Raw genomic sequence first — 19,498 nt, forward strand, 5'->3', positions numbered from 1 at the left:
TGATCTTTTCATTTATCTTTGCTGTTTTAGTTATGTCTTTATAGTTTATAATAAGTCTTGATAACTGTAGCAGATATTCTCCACTGTCCCGACCACGCCCTCCACCCCCGACCCCAACACGCTAACCGAGAGAGCGCTCGAAACACAAACCACGACCTTCCGAATTACCCTCCAGAAGATGGAAGGAAGGCAATTACGTACGCTTCGCCTCTCTGACCTCAGAGTCGGGCGGATCCTGCCTGCACCTTGAGGGAGGCAGCCCGGCACGCATGCGCAGCCTGAAGGCCGGGATTGGACAGAGCCGCATGGGCTGGGCGAGGGAGGTCTCGCGTCGCTTCCGAGGCGGGAGGATGAACTTGATTGACCATGGTCACTGAGGCGACCAGGTAGGGGCTAGGGAGGAAGCGACCCTGGTGGCGGGGGCGCAGGGGCGCGCCCGGAGCTGAGGCGCGCGGGCCTATCCTGAGTCGAGTGCTCTCTGGGCCCCGGGCGAGGGGGAGGGAAGCGGGCGTGGAGGCCGCCCGCCGCCCCTCATTCTGAAGGAAGGCTCAGCTTATGCTGGCACTTATACTGGAGTTCCGCCTCTGGCACTTTCTCCCTGGGCCGCCGGCGCCTTCGCGGAGCTCCCAGCGGCGGTGTGTGCGGCCGGAAAGGGCTGTAGTGAGGCCGCGGACCCGCCCGGGCTTCGCCGAGCGCTGGGTGTGCGCCCCCGGCTCGGGCCTGTCCCTTTCCCGGATTCCGCACCCACGGACGTGGCGCCGCGCGGCAGGGCTCAAGCCCGGAAGGCTGGTGGCGCTGGAGCCTGGTGTTAGAGACCTAGGGTTAGCCGGGGAGATCCCGTTTTTCGCACGGCAGGGGAGAGTATGGACTGTTGAGCACCCGCAGCAGGGGACTCTTTTACTTCTCTTACCCGTCCAATCCTTGTCCTGACGCATCCTGACTGTGCACCTTAGGGCAGATGTCTTAAACTCTTGGCGCCTGTGTACTCAGCTGTAATTTTGGGAATAATACGCCCATATTCGTGAGGTTGTTGTGAAATGTAAATGAGATTGCCTGTAGAATGCCCCCGCCAGTGTCTGGCACATAGTAGTTACCCAATAAATGGTACCTGTAGAATGAATTCTCTTTTAAGTTCCCTTTGGTATAGTGATTTGAGAGTTGAGAAGTTACTTTGGGTGTAACTTCTGAGCTTCATATATACCTGTGTTTAGTGAGCTAATAATTGACCGGGAAGTGCTTTTCACGTCTTCCGACCGGTATGGAGGTGGGGGTGGGAGCAGGGTTGGTGGTGAGGAGAACCAAGAGGAAGTCAGTTTCTAAAGAAGTGGCAGGTGGAAAAAGGGATCCTTAGCTTGGCGATCCAGAGATAAAATTAGTAAAATGATCGAATTCTTCAGCAGGATAGGGAGGGGAACTAGCTTTTTGAACACCCACGTAAATGTTTTCTGTTGTAGATATCTCTTACTCCTCACCGCAAAAGAGTAAAGTGGGTGGTATCTTCATATGCTTTCAGTGAACTTATGCAACAAATAAGTGGAGGAGGCAGGGTTTTACAACTAGGCCTCTGTGTTAAATCTAGTCATTCTGGTCCGGGGGTTGCCTTTGAAGAGGTCCTTGTTAAAGAAGTTATATTCAAAAGGTAATCTGAAGCCTTGTCATAATATAGTTTTATGAACATACAGAGGTCCCCCAACTTTTTCCCAGGGTAGCTTTTGATTTCTCCTGAGGCTTATGATGGGAAGGAGTGGAGATGGGAGGAAGAAGTAGGGTCATGACTGGGCCTTGGTCGGGGGTGATCAGTAAGACTTGAGTGCTCCTTCTTGCGGGGATTTTTCTGGGATGGCATTCTGCCGACCCCCAGAACGACATGATGAGGCTTCCAGATTAACAGTTGATGAGAGTTTATGTAGTCCCAATAGGGGTTCCTTTAAAAGGAGGCATTCTAAAAATGGATATGCATAAATTACATTTTGCTGAATTAATCTTTTTCAGTAGACAGAAGACCATCTGATTTGTTCCATTGTTTTCCTTTGCAACAATTGAAGCTTCATTAGAATCATTCCTTTTATTCCTGGGTGGGGGGTTTCTTTTATTGTAGCAAACACAGGACTTTGGAAAAAAAACCACATTTATAGCATTGAAAAGGATCTTTGTTGTGGTTTTTTTTTCTGGATTGTAGATTGATTAGGAACCTGGTAGAAACACTGAAACAGTAGTCACCATATGTTTATTTTATGGCACATACTGAGCCATTTACCTAAGAGGGAAGTACTATTTTAGTTCCATTTTTTACAGATGAAGAAATTGAGGCTCAGAGAAGTCAAGTGATGTGTTTAAATTTGGAAAATCTAAGAGAGAACAGAAATAATGTTTAAGGGGGGGTCTCTTAGGGTTACTCGGATGCCAGACAATATAAGAATGAAGGGACATTTTCTCATGAAGGCATGGAGTTTCCTACTGGGAGAGAAGGGCACTTATATCAAAGGCAAAAGCCTGGTGTTTTATCTGCATGTTCTGGGCCAATGTCAGCACAGCTGGACTGTGGTCCTTTAGACTTTGAAGCCCAGGTCTGGAACCTACTGCCTTGCAGTAATGGGTTGCTGATGTGCTTTGCTTTGAAAGAGGCCGACACTGTACACAGGAGTGTGCAAGGCATATAGATGCGTGATCACTTCACATCCAAAAAGATTCCTGGCTTTATGGACAGATCTATTTACGCTTTTCTTTTTTTTTTCTTTTAAAATATTTTTAAATTTACATCCAAGTTAGTTAGCATATAGTGCAATAATGATTTCAGGAGCAGATTCTTTAATGCCCCTTACCCGTTTAGCCCATCCCCCTTTCTTTTCTTTTTTATTTAAAATTGTTTTCTAGATTTTTAAAAGTCTTAATTCCAGTATAGTTAACATACAGTGTTATATTGACTTCAGGTGTATGATACAGTGATTCAACAATTCTATATATTACTCGGGGCTCATAAGGTAAATGTACTCTTAATTCCCTTCACCTATTTCACACCTCTCCCGCATACACCTCCCCTCTGGTAACCATCTGTTTGTTCTCTATAGAGTCTGTTTTTTGTTTCTCTCTCTCTCTCTCTCTCTCTCTCTCTCTCTCTCAGTTTGTTTATTTATTTTGAGAGAAGGAGAGAGCAACCATGATTGGGGAGTGGCAGAGAGGGAGAATCCCAAGCAGGCTTTGCGCTGTCCACACAGAGCTGGACGTTGGACTTGAACTCACAAACCGTGAGACCATGACCTGAACTAAAACCACGAGTCAGACGCTTAACTGACTGAGCCACCCAGGCACTGCATTCGTTTGTTTCTGTTTTTCTCCTTTGTATGTTTGTTTTGTTTGAAACAAACGAAAACATGGTGTCTTTTTCTGACTTATTTTGTTTAGCATTATACTCTCTAGCTCCATCCGTGTTGTTGCAAATGGCACGACTCCATTCTTTTTTATGGCTGGATAACACCCCATTGTATATATATACCACATCTTTATCCATTCATCTCTTGATGGACACTTGGGCTGCTTCCATAATTTGGCTATTGTAAATAACGTTGCAATAAACATAGGGGTGCATATATCCTTTTGAACTCGTGTTTTCATAGTCTTTGAGTAAATAGCCAGTAATGCGATTACTGGATCATAGGGTAGTTCTGTTTTTAATTTTTTGAGGAAACTCCATGCTGTTTTCCACAGTGGCTGCACCAGTTTGCATTCCCACCAACAGTGCAAGAGGGTTTTCTTTTTCTTCATATCCTTACCAACACTTGTTGTTTCTTGTGTTTTGATTTTAGCCATTCTGACAGGTGTGAGGTAACATCTCATTGTAGTTTTGATTTGCATTTCCCTGATGATGAGTGATGTTGAATATCTTTTCATGACTCTGTTGGCCTTCTGGATGTCTTCGGAGAAATGTTTGCTCATGTCTTCTGCCCATTCTTTAATTGGGCTATTGGTTTTTTGGGTGTTGTGTTTTATAAATTCTTTGTATATTTGGATACTGCCCCTTTATCAGATATGTCATTTGCAAATATCTTCTCCCATTCAGTAGGTTGTCTTTTAGTTGTGTTGATTGTTTCCTTCACTGTGCAGGAGGTTTTTATTTCGATGTAGTTACAATAGTTATTTTTGTTTTTGTTTCCTTTGCCTCAGAAGATATATCTTGAAGGAAGTTCCGTGGCTGATGTCAAAGAAGTTACCGCCTGTGCTCTCTTCTTCAGAGTTCTTTTAGATAATACGTTCCTATAGTATACTTAAAATATTGTATTCAGACTTGCCACTGTATGTTTGTATAAAAGAGCCGTGTTTGTGTTTTAGTCAAGAGCATGGAATGAATGTACCTTCCCTAACATATGCATTCCTCTCTTTCTCCATGCTTTAAGAATAATAATAGTTAACATTCATTGAGTATTATGTGCCAGAGTTTATGCTAAGCATCTTATTGAATTATTCAATTCTCGCAATAATCCTATAAAGTAGGGACAGTTATTTTTATTTATAGAGGAAGAAATGGGCTCATAGATGGTAAGAAATTTATACAAAGGCACAGAGCTAGTAAGGGCAGAGCCAACTCGATGTACTCCAAAAACTAGTGCTTATCTATGTATTTCATTCATTCCTTCTTTGAGCAGATATTTATTGAATATAGCTACTCTCTACCAGCAGTGTACTAGGTGTTGGGGATATAGTTATGGTCAAAACAGACACGGTCCTGTTGTTGGGTTGCTTATAAGTCTAACAGTGGAGACGGAAAGAGAATTACAAATTAAATATCAGTTGCAGTTGTAGTACGTGCTCTGGAGGACAGTAGAGGGTGCTAGGAGAATGTATAATGGGGCCATTTGGCAGTGGGAGGGAATGAGGAGAGACAGGGAAGGTTTTGCTGAGGAAATATTTAGCTGAGACCTTTAAGGACTGAGTTGGATTACATTGGGCAAAGAGAAGGGTGAAGAGCTACCAGGGAGAGGGAACGTGGATTGGGGAAGGACTGTGGCTCTTGGAGTCAGCAAAAAGGAAGGGCCTCACCATGATGGTGTGGCCCTCCACCCTGTGTTTCTTACAACTCCAAATCCAGCAGGTCGCAATGCCTCGAGAATAGGAGCAGCTTGTGTCTTGTAGTTACTGAAAGACCTGTGTGGCCAAAGGGTGGAGGATGTTGCCCAAGTCAAACACACAAGGGAGGTAAGGGTCTTACCCTAAGAGCAGTATTGCTCCCCAGTCTTGGATTATGTGTAGTCAGCTCCACAAACCATATCTACTTTCCAGTTCTGATTGGAGTCCACCCTCCTTCTTCAAACATGTGGTTAGACCTCTGGTGGCCTACAGGATGGATATTGGGGATGAGAGGAGGGATAAATACCTAAATATGAGATGTGATTGGCATTGGTAGTTTGCCCTAGAATGCTAAATAAAAACTGAGTGCCAATGTTTTGTTTCATCATATTGTCTCTGGTTTGCAAAATGATTTAACGAACATTTTATAGCCTCACTATGGTCCACACCCTGTGTTAGCCACCTATGGTACAAATATATAAGGACATTCTTTTCCTTCACCGTGCATAATTTACTTAATGTTTATTTGCCTTCCATTTAGGATGCTGCAGTTGTTTTATCAACATTATTTTTGGACATACATTTACTTTGCATTTATTATGTGCTGGGCACTGTGCTATGGATATAGCATGAACAAATAGTCATAGTCTCAGTTGTCATGGAGTTTAAGCTCCCAGTCGGGGCTGGAGGGCAGAGAGAGAGGGAGTCAGGAAGATGAGGTTGAAGAGGTAGCAGGGGTCAGACCATGCAGGCCTCATAGGTCATACCAAGGATTTAGGCTTATCCTAAGAATGGTGGGAAGCCATTGAAAATTTTCAGTCATGAGAGTAGCATCAGTGGGTCTGTGTTATTAAAAGATCACTTTGGCTCCTCAGTGGAGGCAAAAGTCGATGGATTTGAGAACTATTTAAGAGGTAGGATCAATAGTGCTTGACAATATGTTCACTCTGGGGTGAGAAGGGAGAGGGAGGTGTCAGGGCTAATTCTTCATTTTCCGGCTTGTGCTTCCATGATAGGAAACCCTGAAGGAAGAACATGCGTTCAGTTTTGGAAAAGGTGTCTTTGAAATAATACAAGTGGAGGTGTCACAGAGGCAATGATATAGGAGTATCTGGCACTCAGATGACAGTAATGGGCTAAATCCCTAACAAACTCTTGTCAGGGAGGAATTTTTTTTTCTTGTATTGTAGTCATCAAGGTTGGGAAAGTGGCAGTAAGGTAGCCCAGTAGAGAATAGAATTTCTACACGTTTATGTGGGGAAAATAAAATCTGCCTACGTAAGAAATGATCTTCACAAATATGTAATGAAAGAAACTAGTTTTATTACTGAATGAGCATTAACCCAGACTGGGATACATCACAAGTAGTGTGCTAATGAGATTACAAAAACAAAAAAATTCTACCTTTTACAATCCATTACATATAAAGTCTCAAGACGAATGGTAATCTTTAAGAAGACTTGACAGTGGCATTTGATGTACTTGCTTTCATAGTTCATCCTAAATTCAGCTGGTAATTGTGGTCATCTGTACTAATTAATTGCCTTTATCTGAAGGTAAAATAAAACATCTTTGATTTCTTTGTGCAGGTAATAGAGGTGTGTAGGCTAAACTCCTACCCTGATGGGGAGCTGAAGCACTGTCTTCCTAGATATTTACATTTATTTATTTAAAATATAATTTATTGTCAAGTTAGCTAACATACAGTGTATATAGTGTGCTCTTGGTTTCAGGTGTAGATTCCCGTGATTCATCGCTTACATACAACACCCAGTGCTCATCCCAACATGCCCTACTCAGTGCCCATCACACATTTTCCCTTCTCCCCTGCTCCCACCATCAACCCTCAGTTTGTTCTCTGTGTTTAAGAGTCTCTGTTTGAAACTATTTTTTCCCCTTCTCTTCCCCATGATCTTCTGTTGAATTTCTCAAAATCCAGATATGAGTGAAAACATATATCTTTCTTGGACTTATTTCACTTAGCATAATATCCTCCAGTTCCATTCACGTTGTTGCAAATTCAAAGATTTCATTCTTTCTCATTGCCACGTAGTACTCCATTGTGTATATAAACCACATCTTCTTTATCCATTCATCAGTTGATGGACATTTGGGCTCTTTCCATGATTTGGCTATTGTTGAAAGTGCTGCTATAAACATTGGGGTACAAGTGCCCCTGTGAATCAGCACTCCTGTATCCTTTGGATAAATTCCTAGTGGTGCTATTGCTGGGTCGTAGGGTAGGTCTATTTTTAATTTTTTGAGGAACCTTCACACTTTTCCAGAGCGGCTGCACCAGTTTGCATTCCCACCAACAGCGCAAAAGGGTTCTCATTTCTCCACATCCTCGGCAACGTCTGTGGTTTCCTGAGTTGTTAATTTTAGCCACTCTGACCGGTGTGAGGTGGTATCTCAATGTGGTTTTGATTTGTATTTCCTTGATGATGAGTGACGTTGAGCATCTTTTCATGTGTCTGTTGGCCATCTGGATGTCTTCTTTGGAAAAGTGTCTGTTCATGTCTTCTGCCCATTTCTTCATTGGATTATTTGTTTTTCAGGTGTTGAATTTGGTAAGTTCTTTAAAAGAGATGGCTTTTGGGCGCATGAGTGGCTCAGTCAGTTAGACATCTGATTCTTGATTTGGCTCAGGTCATGATCTTATGGTGAGATTGAGCCCCAAGTGAGCCCCACACTGGGCTCTGTGCTAGTCTGTTTAGGATGCTCCCTTCCTCTCCCCTTCCTTGCTCACACTCTCTAAAATAGAATAGAATAGAATAGAATAGAATAGATTAAAATAAAATAAAATAAATAAAATAAAATAAAAGGCTTCTAGGACTCTCAGGAAAATTATTCCTGAGTTCTGCACCTAGCTTATTTAACCTTTAAAAAGATTTGCATACATATCAAAGGGACAGAAGAAAACTTTATAAATACTAGCTTTTAAAAAAAAATGTTCTAAGAAAAAAGAGGGAGAAAAAAATGATCTCGTTCCCTTTTGGCAACAGGGAAAGGTCAATTTTAAAAATTTACTTATACTTACAGTGCAGTAAAATGTTGGAGTGGAGCACACACAGAAGGGGGATTATTCTGAAGATGACTTTTAAGTGAGTTCCATGTAGTTGAGTGTAGGTAGGATGCCCTCAAATGGCCAAATCTAGCCCATAATTTCTTACACATTGATTTAAAGAAAAATGTGGATCTGGATCCTGCTGGTAGTTTCCAGCCAAAACTATCATTTCTCAGTCCTACCCACTGTTAAAAAACAAAATTCAAGGTAAGTAAAATTTAAAGATCTTATTAGCTTGGGACGCCTGGGTGGCTCAGTTGGTTGATCATCTGACTCTTGATTTCAGCTCAGGTCATGACCCCAGGGTTGTGGGATTGAGCCCTGCATCAGGCTCCACGCTGAGCATGGAACCTGCTTAAGATTCTCTCTCTCCCTCAGCTCCTCTGCCCCCTGCTTACTTGCGCGCTCTCTCTCTCTCTCAAAAAAAAAAAAAAAGTAAAGGTCCTATTAGTTTTATTCAGTGACTCATGAATCAGGCAGCATTGCATCTAGCAGACAGAGAGGAGCTCTGAAGAACTGTACAAAATGAAAAGACTTTTATAAGCAGAAGGGAGTGGGAACAAGGAAGTTATATTAGCAAAAAGTGGTTTGGTTTTGGCAAGGTCACTTTCCTTTAGGGGAGCTAGGGGTCTGTCAGACAAATTACGTCACTAATGTTCACCAGATAATTCCTGATTGGTTTAAGATTCCATTTCTGGCAGAGGCTGAGACTGTAATTAAGACTCGGTTTGGTGATGTGGGGCTTAGCTTACGTGACTCCATTTTGGGCCTGTTTTCTTATTTTTAACCCCAGTCATCCACATATGAGACCTTTCTTTTGTGGGTAATGTTATGATTTTAATGCAGAAATGAACTCTCCATTAATCTATTCTGGAAAGCCATAAGCATGAGGATGAAAATTGAGCCTGAATGGCATGCAAATTTAGCTTGGAAGCTTCTTGCCACCCAGCAAGGTAGGAAATTGAATAAATGATTTTAGATTCTACTTGAGCTCTCCCTCTCATCTTAAGTTCGTGGTAACCTGAGACTTGTCTACTCATCTGCTTATGGAGGGAGAGGTCTGCTGATAGCAGCTGAATTAATGGAACATTGCTTACAGTAGTTTGAACTTATTGCTAAGGTCACGTTTGTACTAGGAACATGAAGTTTTGAAGGGAGAGGTAAGTTTCTCCAGGTTTATGTGAGTAGTACTTAGTTGTTCAACCGCAAGGTATATTAGGAAACCGCTGTTGCTTCTCAATTCTCTGAGTATGGTATTATAGTCCAGATTGGCTTAAAACATTTGCTCAACTGAATCAAGGAAATTGTACTGAGTTCCTATTAGGCAATTAGCTTGTTTACATTCCATTCTTGCATAAAAGCTTTTGTATTTTGTTTGGGTGATTTCAGCTGAGTATAGGGATTTATTCATCTCCTAGACAGTGTTAAAATTCTTCCTGTTTTAGGCTCCAACCAAAGGATTATTAAAATTATTATTTACACCTTATTTGATGTACTTAATAGTTAATGTGAACTTTAGAATCTGAATACCTGGTTCAAATCTCTATTCTGCCATTTGTTAGCAGTGTGATTTCAGGTGCTTTTCTCATTTAGCATATGGAAATAGCTATCATACCTACCCCATAGGATTGCTACGAGGATGAAATGAGATCATGGGTATGGAGTATGTAACCCAGGACGTTGCAAACCTTAAAAAGTTAGTAATTGTTATTAATATTTTTCTTCATACAATAGCCAATTATGGTAGCAAGCTAAAAGTTACTTTTTTAAAGTATAATTTGGACATCTGTGTAATATTGTTTCACTCTATTAAAGTCGTGTGTTGGAATCACGGAATAGGTAAGAGATTATGTTAGATATAGAAACGTACTTCTGGTTTGAGGAGTTGGGATACGTAGTAATTTGTACCACATTTTCAAGGGAATGAAGGATTGTGACATTAGATCTTATAGCATTCTGTAACACATAAAAAGCATCTGAAAGCATCACTGTTCCTCTTTTCCTGTCCGTTTCCGGATCTTCACAAAGGGTGAGTGTTTTTCTCTCTTCTCAACCTGGAGATTTACAAATTGTGACAAAGAGTGGTTCTCACATACCTGCTCATGCACCTCCCAAGGGCCCAGTCTGGTAGGTCGCACCAAAGTGGTATCGTTTTTGCTCTCCACTGACTCTTTGGGATAGTGATTGGGGCCTGACGTTCTAGCTCCTGAAAACTAGGAGGGAGCCCCAGGTGCTGTTAGGGCTCAGTTGGCTCATTTCACACAGGCTGTCCGTTTGTTCATCATTCATTCAGCAGTATTTACCCAACATCCACTTTGTATCTGACACAGGAAACAGAGAGATGAATTGAGGGGCTTAGGCCACCAGGGAGAGACCACGTGTGGACAGATCACGTACAACCAGGGGTTCCAAGAACTCTGGCATGAGGCATCAGACAATTCTGGGCTTTCTTCTTCATCTCATTTCATACTTTGAGGTTGAGAAACACTCACATGAGGTAAACATGCAACAGCAGAGGATGTTTTAGCAGCCAGGGTAAGTAATGCCAATGGACCTCTCTCATCACTGTGTAGTGTACAAGGAACTGTTACCTCTTTACTCCTTAGCTCATAACTATCTCAAGATGTGTGTAGAATGAGGATTATTTCCTTACTTTATTGGTAGGGGAGCTGGGATCCAAAGGGGATGATAAGTTGCATTGTGGAACAGAAAGTAAATGGTGGCAACATTTTGACTCCAAATCAGTCGCTCCACCATTGTAGTAATTACAGTGATTTGCATTTCATTTGTAATTCTGGACTGCCTCAGTTTAAGGAATCTAGACTTCTGCAAATCCAGGTGTACTAATTCATTCAGGTTTAAGAGGTGAATATTTGCACTGAAGAAGGACTTGCCAGCAAAGGTAGGTATTCTAACTTGTGTCCAGATGGACTCCAGGGGGTTTGTGGATCTCTTGATATCATTTACACAGTTTACCTGTATAAACTTGTACTTTAGCAGATTCAACAGTAATAAGGCTTTCAAAGGACTCTATACTGAGAAAAGGTGGAGAATTTTAAAAATTCAGTATACAAGTTTAAAAACTATGGTACTTAGGTTTTTCTCAGACAATATTTCCTAGACAGTAAATGCTCCAAAAAATTGTTTAAAAAAATAAAATTTAAGTGCCACTTTGTAGGAAACTGTTATGTTCCTTACTGTGTGGTAGAATATTGTACTGTGTAGAAGTGTCTCAATTAATGAAAAAGGGGATAAAAGAGAAGGAAATTAAAATAGTTAATTTGGCCACCCATGAGTGCCAGACATAGCAAGGAAGATTAATTTATCCATTTTGTCTCTTGGTTCTTTTCACCTTGACATTCCTTATAGCAACTTTCTAAGTAGATAACCCAGCAATTGTAGAGATAAGTGCTATCATTTCTAATCCTTCCTGCAACTGTGTGACACAGGTATTAGGCATATTTTGCAGATGAGGAAATTGGCTGAACTATTAAGTAACTTGTCTAGAGATACTTACCTAGTTAGTCTGATTTTTGGTATTTGAACTTAAGTCTGCCTGGTTCCAAAGACAGTGTGCTGTATCATATAAATAATTTTAAATTATTATTCACACCTCTCATTTATATCTCAATGGAAAAATGGTAGCTGGAAACTTGATCTTAGGTAAAAATCAAGACAGACTTAAATTTAAAGAGAAATTATTTGTTGGGGGAAAAACACTGAATCGTAAGAAACAAAATTTGGTTTTGAATTGTATTGGAAGGAAGGCATGGTTGGACCACTGTAGCAACTGAACCAGGCCAGGGATACTGGAGAAAGTGAGGAAATGTGAATTCTTACGACAAGAAGCAGTTTCGCAGTGATCTAGTCTCTTTTGTCTTTCTTCCCATAAACTTGAAATTTATTTTTTTCCCCTCAACATTTTAAATTTAACTTGGCCACACATCACATCTTACAAGCCGTCTCTTTTGAAAGTTTCTAAGTGACCTGCAGTATTTGATTATGAAGACATTCAGATAGGATATTTGAGAGAAATAATTTCTGTTTGATTAGGTTTGTGTTATCATCATCAGTTTTAATTTCTATCAGTAGAAAAAATTCTATGACGTCCTTGGGATGGGCTGGGAAGACTTCTGGTATGGTGAAGAGGTTACAAATTTGCCCTCCCCAAACTAACTTTAAACAGGACAAAATTGTCAAAAAGAAGCATTTCAGAGGTCTGGGAATTGAATAAAGACAGACAATTGAGAAGCATTTATTCATGAAAAAGCACTGAACATTAGGTAAGACCAGTGAGAATCTGTGGCATTCTTGTCTGCACTACTCCCACCCCATACCCCCAGCTCAGTTAGTTCAGTAGTTCCACCAGGGTGGGGCAGGTGGTGAAGACCAGCTGTCTCACTGTCAGAGGAAGCTATTTGGAACGGAGAGAAAACAAAAAACCATGCCCAGCATCTTTGTCAATAAAGCTAGTAATCTTGTTGGGAAGTGAGTGGGGAAGGCCAACCGCTTACTTAGTCTTAGGTTGTGGCCCTGGTTGGGCATGCAGTGGACCAGTAGACTAGTTAGAAATTTGACAAGTCCTATAAGTGAGACAGCCGTAGATGGGTTTGATAAACCCCCAAATACCCTGGATGACTGGAAAGCTACATGTATGAGCATAGTTGACTAGGGAGGGCACAAGCTATCTATATATATCCCTGGATGACAGTGTACAAATACAGAGGAGTTAAAGAAAGCTTAATGGAAAGTAAAAGCTGAGGAAGACTTAAAATGTGCCTGAACTTTGAAGGTACTTCCCATACCACACACAGATTTATCTGCAAAGGGTAGAAGCTGTATTGCTTTGAGGTGTTTGGGCACAAACCCTGACATGTACTGTTGACCATTACGATACTCAGATACAGAGTCTACCCTCAGTAGGAAGCCAAACATAAAAATAAAAATGAGAAGAAGAAAAAAATAAAAATAAAAACTGAGCAGAGATATCAGTGGCCACACTGAGTGAAACAAAATCTACAGGTTTAATACAGGCAAGTTATTAAACAAATTTTAAAAGTCAGCTACTCTGGCAGTCTCCAGAAGGGAAAATGAGAATCTGGAGTCGCTAACAATGTGATATCTAAAATAGCCAATTTTCAACAAAAATATATAAGACATGTTGAAGAAACAGGAAAGGGTGACTCATACCTAGGGGAAAAAAAAGCGAAAAGAGTAAAGGTTGAAGGCAGATTAATAGAGCCTCAGAAATCTGTGTGTCAATATCAAGTACTATCATTTGGGAGTCCCAGAAGAAGAGAGAATGGGACAGAAAAAATATTTGAAGAAATGATGTCCCCAAACTCCCAAATTTGATAAAGAACATTGTATTAATTTCCTATTGCTGCCGTAATAAATTACCACAAATGCAATAACTTCAAACTCAATAAATTTATTATCTTATAGTTCTGGAGGTCAGACTAAAATCAAGGTGTCAGCAAGGTTGTATTCCTGCTGAAAGCTCTAAAGGGAATCTTTTTACCTGCTCTCTAGCTTCTAGAGGCCATCAGCATTCATTAGCTCAGGGCCCCTTCCTCACATTACTCTAACCTCTACTCCTATTGTCACATCTACCCATATGACTCAACCCTCCTGCCTCCCTCTTACGAGGACTCTTGTGATTGTATTGAGCCTGCCCAGATAATGCAGGATAATCTTCCCATTTTGAGATCCTTAATTTCATCATATCGGTAAAGTTCCTTTTACCATGTAAATAAGGTAATATACTCCTAGGTTCCAGGGATTAAGATGTAGACATCTTTGAGGGATTTTTATTCAGGCTACCATAAACATCAGTATATATATCCAAGAAACTCAGCAAACCCCAAGGAGGGTAAACACAAAGATTCACACCGAGATACATCATAGTAAAACTGTTGAGAGGCAAAGATAAAACTTAAAAGCAATAAGAGAAAAATTACTTTTTCACATACCGGGAACAACCATATGATTAATGGCTTAACTTCATCTTAAAGAATGGTGTTCGAACTTTTGGTTTCTTATTCAGCATGTAAGGAGCTTAGAAGCTGCCCTTCCAATCCCAACAAGCAAAAAGCTGAACAAATGGAAAAATCAGCCAACGCTTAGGATCTGTCAGAATCATGAGATCACAGAGCAAACTGTTGCCACCAAAATTGGTGAGACAGGTACAGAGAATCACATTTATTGGAGTGGTAGGGAAGTCTGAACTGTAATTGACAAATTGCTGGAGGCTCAGTGTGAACAAGTCTGAGAGTTAAAAACTGTGGAGGGACCCAGTCAGAAGAGGGCCCCACAGTTTGATGAGTTTTAACTTAAGAAGCTCCACAAGGCCCTCATACTGAATATTGGAGAAAAATTCCCTTGTGCTTCTGGTATGGGGAGGGAAAAGTAACTGTTTTGAAATATGTCACAGCATTCTGTTCTTAACAAGACCTGCCCCCAGAAGAAACTATTTTATCTAGAGAACTTACTTAGGGAAAGGGAAATCCTCAACTCCCATCTCCCTCTAGTCATCCTGTCCTATCTAAGGAGGGGAAAAAACCCTGAGAACCACTGACGAAGTTAACGGTTTGGGAGATGGGCTCACCAAAAGACTAGATAGAACCACAGAGCCATAGTATGCTTCCACTGCCTCTGCATTTCTCAAGGCCTATTTCCTGCAGTTCTTTTTAACCAGCACATCATATCTGCCTTTCAACAAAACATTACAAGGCATACTGAAAGACAACATAGTTTGAAGACACTGAACAGCATTAGAGCTGGAGTCAGATATGGCAGAGAAGTTGGAATTATCCGACTGAGAATTTTAAAACTGTAATTGATATGCTAAGGACTTTAAAGGAAAAAGTAAGGAACATGCAAGAACAGATGGGTAATGTAAGCAGAGAGATAGAAAATCTAGGCAAGAATAAAAAACGCTACAGATAGAAAACACTCTTAAGAGAAATGAAGAATGTCTTTGATGGGCATGGCTGTGGAAAGAATATCTAAGCTTGAGCATGTGACAATGAGAGCTTTCAAAACTGAAAAGCAAACAGACAGAAAAATATACAAGAACTGTGAAATAACTACAAAAGATGTAACATATGCATAATTGGAATACCAGAGGAAAGAAAGAGAAAGAATCAGAAGAAAGATTTGAAGCAATAATGATTGAGAATGTTCCCAAATTAATCTGAGACACCAAACTATAAATCCAGGAATCTCAAAGAACACCAAGTAAAGTAATGTCAGGAAAACCTCACGACACCTAGGCATACTATTGTTAGACTTCAGAAAATCAGAGATAAGAAAAAAAATCTTGGAAGAAGCAGAAAAAAAAATGTATATATATATTACCCATAGAGGAACAAAGAAATATATCTAATTTCTCCTTAGAAACTGTGTAAGCAAAAACAGAATGGAGTGAAATTTTCAAAGTGTTAAGAGAAAAAAGCTGAGAATTAAAAAATATATATTTTTAAAATTTTTGTTTATTAAAATATTTTTAATTATTTTTTATTTATTATTTTTGAGGGACAGAGATGGAGCATGAGTGGGGGAGGGGCAGAGAGAGAGGGAGACACAGAATCTGAAGCAGGCTGCAGGCTCTGAGCTGTCAGCACAGAGCCTGACATGGGGCTCAGACCCAGGAACTGTGAGATCATGACCTGAGCCAAAGTTGGACGCTTAACTAACTGAGCCACCCAGGTGCCTCAAATTTTTGTTTATTTAAAAAAATTTTTTTTAAAACATTTATTCATTTTTTGAGAGAGAGAGAGAGAAAGAGAATGAACGAGGGAAGGACAGAGAGAGAGGGAGATGCAGGCTCCAGGCTCTGAGCTGTCAGCACAGAGCCCAACGTGGGGTTCGAACTCACAAACAATGAGATCATGACCTGAGCTGAAGTTGGACGCTTGACCAACTGAGCCACCCAGGCACCCCAATTTTTGTTTATTTTTAAAGTAATCTCTAGGATCAGGAGTTGCATGTTCCGCTGACTGAGCCAGCCAGGGTCCCTAAAAGGCCTAGAATTCTATACCCTTGGGAGATACCTTTCAAAAGTGAAGGAGAAATAGACTTCAAACAAAAATTGAGGGAATTTGTTGCCACTAGACTTGCCTTGCAAGAAATGTTAAAAGAAGTTCTTCAGAAAAGGAAAATGGTATAGGTCAGAAACTCAGATCTACATCAAAGAAGGAAGAATGTCGGTGAAAGTATAAGTGAAAGTAAAAAACTTTTATTTTTATTATCCTTAATTGACCTAATAGGAACAGTTTGCTCAAAATAATAATAGGTAAGATGTATCAATTTGTGTGTGTGTATGTATGTGTGTGTGCTTATGTATAAGTGAAATGAATGACAGCAATGATAGATGGAAGAAAGGAATTAGGAATATTTTGTCACTTGTATTATCCGTGAAGTGGTATAGTTTTGTTTGAAAGTGGCCTTGGATTAGTTATAAATATATACTGCATTCTGTAGAGCAACCACTAAAAAAAGCATAACTGATATTCTAAGAAAGGAGAGAAAATGGAATTATATAAATGTTCAGTTAAAACTCCAAAATGTAAGGGTGCATGGGTGGCTCAGTTGGTTAAGTGTCTGACTCTTGATCTCAACTCAGGTCTTGATCTCAGGGTCATGAGTTCAAGCCCCTTATTGGGCTTTGCACTGGGTGTGAAGCTTACTTAAAACAAAACAAACAAAAAGTCCAAAATGTAGAAAAAGTGTGGAAGACAAATATAGGAGCAAAGAATGATTACAACAAAGAGAAAACAATAACAAATATGATAAATATTAATCTAACTATATCAATAATCCCTCTAAACATCAGTGGTCTAAAAATCAAGACCCAACCATATGTTGCCTGCAAGAAACTCATTTTAAATATAAAGATACATATAGATTAAAAATAAAGGGATGGAGAAAGATATGCTGACTAATCAAAAGAAAGCAGGAATAGCTATATTCATTTTAGACAGAACAGACTTCAGGGTAAGGAAAGTGATCAGGAATAAAGAGGGGCATTACATGATAAAGGGGTCAATACTCCCCAAAGACATAACATTCCTTAATGTGTATGCACCTAACTACAGTGTGTCAAGGTACATGAGGAAAAACTGGTAGAACTACAAATAGATGAATCCATTATTACAATTGGAGACTTCAGTACCTCTCTGATCAGAAATGGACAGATCTAGCAGGCAGAAAATCAGTAAGAACATATTTGAAGTTAACAGCACCATCAATCAACTATATATAATTGACATCTATAGAATATTTCCTTAAAATTTTTTTTAATGTTTATTTATTTTTGACAGACAGAGAGAGAGAGCATGAGCTGGGGAGGGGCAGAGAGAGGGAGACACAGAATCCGACGGAGGCTCCAGGCTCTGAGCTGTCAGCACAGAGCTCGATGCGGGGCTCAAACTCACAGACTGCGAGATCATGACCTGAGCTGAAGTCGGACGCTCAACCGACTGAGCCACCCAGGTGCCCCAACATCTATAGAATATTTCATCCCAAAACAGCAGATTACAAATTCTTCACGTGGAACATTCACCAAGATAGATCGCATTTTGGGTCATAAAACACAACAAATTTAAAAGAGTAGAAATCATACAATGTCTGCTTTCAGGCCACATTGGAATTAAAGTAGAAGTCAGTAACAAAGATAGCTGGAAAATGCCCCAAATACTTGGAGATTAAACAACACACTTTTTTAAAAAAAAGTTTATTCATTTATTTTGGGGGCGCCTGTGTGGCGCAGTCAGTTGAGCATCGACTTCGGCTCAGGTCGTGATCTCGCTATCCATGAGTTCAAGCCCCACATTAGCCCCACATGTGCTGACAGCTCAGAACCTGGAGCCTGTTTCAGATTCTGTGTCTCCCTCTTTCTCTGCCCCTCCTCCAGTCATGCTCGCTCTCTCTCTCTCTCTCTCTCTCCGTCAAAAATAAACATTAAAAAAATTAAGTTCATTTATTTTTGAGAGAGAGCGAGCATGTACGAGCAGGGGAGAAGAGAGGGAGAGAAAGTCCCAAGCAAGCTCTAGTCTGTTAGCACAGAGCCAGATGCAGGGCTTGATCCCATGAACCATGGGATGACCTGCGCTGAAACCGAGAATTGGATGCTTAACTGACTGAGCCACCCAGGTGCCAGCACACTTCTAAATAACAAATGGCTCAAAGAGGACATCTGAAATTTAAAAATATTTTTAACTAAATGGAAATGAAAATCTAATTTACCAAAATATGTGGAATGTAGTGAAAACTGTGCATACAGAGAAATTTATAGCATTGAATACATATATTAGAAAAGAAGAAAAATCTAAAATTAGTAATTTAAACTTCTACCTTAGGAAAGAGAAGAACAAATCAAATTGAAAATAAGAATAATGATAATTAGAGTAGAAATCAATGGAATTGAAAATAGGAAATCAGTAAAGAAAATCAACAAAACCAAAAACTGATTTTTTGAAGAGATTAATAAAATTGATAAGCCTCTAGCTAGGCTAAGGGGAAAAATAAGACATTGCTAATATCAGAAGAGAAAAGGGATATCACTACAGATTCCATGGACATGAAAAGGATAATAAAAATATTATCAATTCTATGCCCACAGATTTGATAACCTAGATGAAATTGACCAATTCTTTGAAAGACACAATCTGTCAAAGCTCGTACAAGAGGAAATAGACAATTTGAATAGACCTTTATCTGTGAAAGAAATTAGATTAATAATTAACGTTCCAAAGTAGAAAGCACCAGACCTGAATGAGTTCACAGGTGAATTCTGCTAAACATTTAAGGAAGAAATCACGCCAATTCTCTGCAATCTCTTCCAGAAGATAGAAGCAGAGGGAATACTTCCTAATTCACTATATGAGATCAATATTACCCTGATACCGAAACCAGACAAAGACATTACAAGAAAATAAAAGCACAGACCAATATCTTACGAACATATATGCAATAATCCTCAACAAAATATTACCATATCGAATCAAGGATTGTATAAAAATAATTATACACTATGACCAAGTGAAATTTATCTCAGCCTGCAAGGCTAGGTGAACATTCAAAAATCAATTAAGTAATCCATAGCATTAACAGACTAAAGAAGAAAAATTATGGGATCATATCAATGGATGCAGAAAAAGCATTTCACAAAATATAATACCCATTCGTGATAACAACAACAACAACAACAACAAAATCTCAGCAAACTAGGAATAGAAAAGAGCTTCAACTTGCCTGAGAACATCAAAGCCTCCCTGCTGAGGTCAGGAACAAAGCAATGATGTTCCTTTTCACAATTGCTTTTTAACGTAGTACTGGAAGTCCTAACCAGTGCAGTAAGATGAGAAA

The 19,498-nt window shown here is 39.9% G+C and overlaps 1 protein-coding gene across 1 annotated transcript in view; it reads left to right on the forward strand.

The window, feature by feature from the left end:
• The first annotated feature begins 307 nt into the window (after window positions 1-307).
• The window catches only part of DHRS7B (dehydrogenase/reductase 7B), a 60,991-nt gene continuing 41,800 nt past the window's right edge, over window positions 308-19,498 (forward strand). Inside the window, exon 1 of the mRNA XM_042915206.1 lies at window positions 308-386. Coding sequence (XP_042771140.1) covers window positions 367-386 — 20 coding nt within the window. The 5' untranslated portion in view covers window positions 308-366. The remainder of the gene's footprint in view (window positions 387-19,498) is intronic.

This window comes from Panthera leo, chromosome E1, assembly GCF_018350215.1.
Source record: "Panthera leo isolate Ple1 chromosome E1, P.leo_Ple1_pat1.1, whole genome shotgun sequence".
In the NCBI taxonomy this organism is placed as follows: domain Eukaryota; kingdom Metazoa; phylum Chordata; class Mammalia; order Carnivora; family Felidae; genus Panthera; species Panthera leo.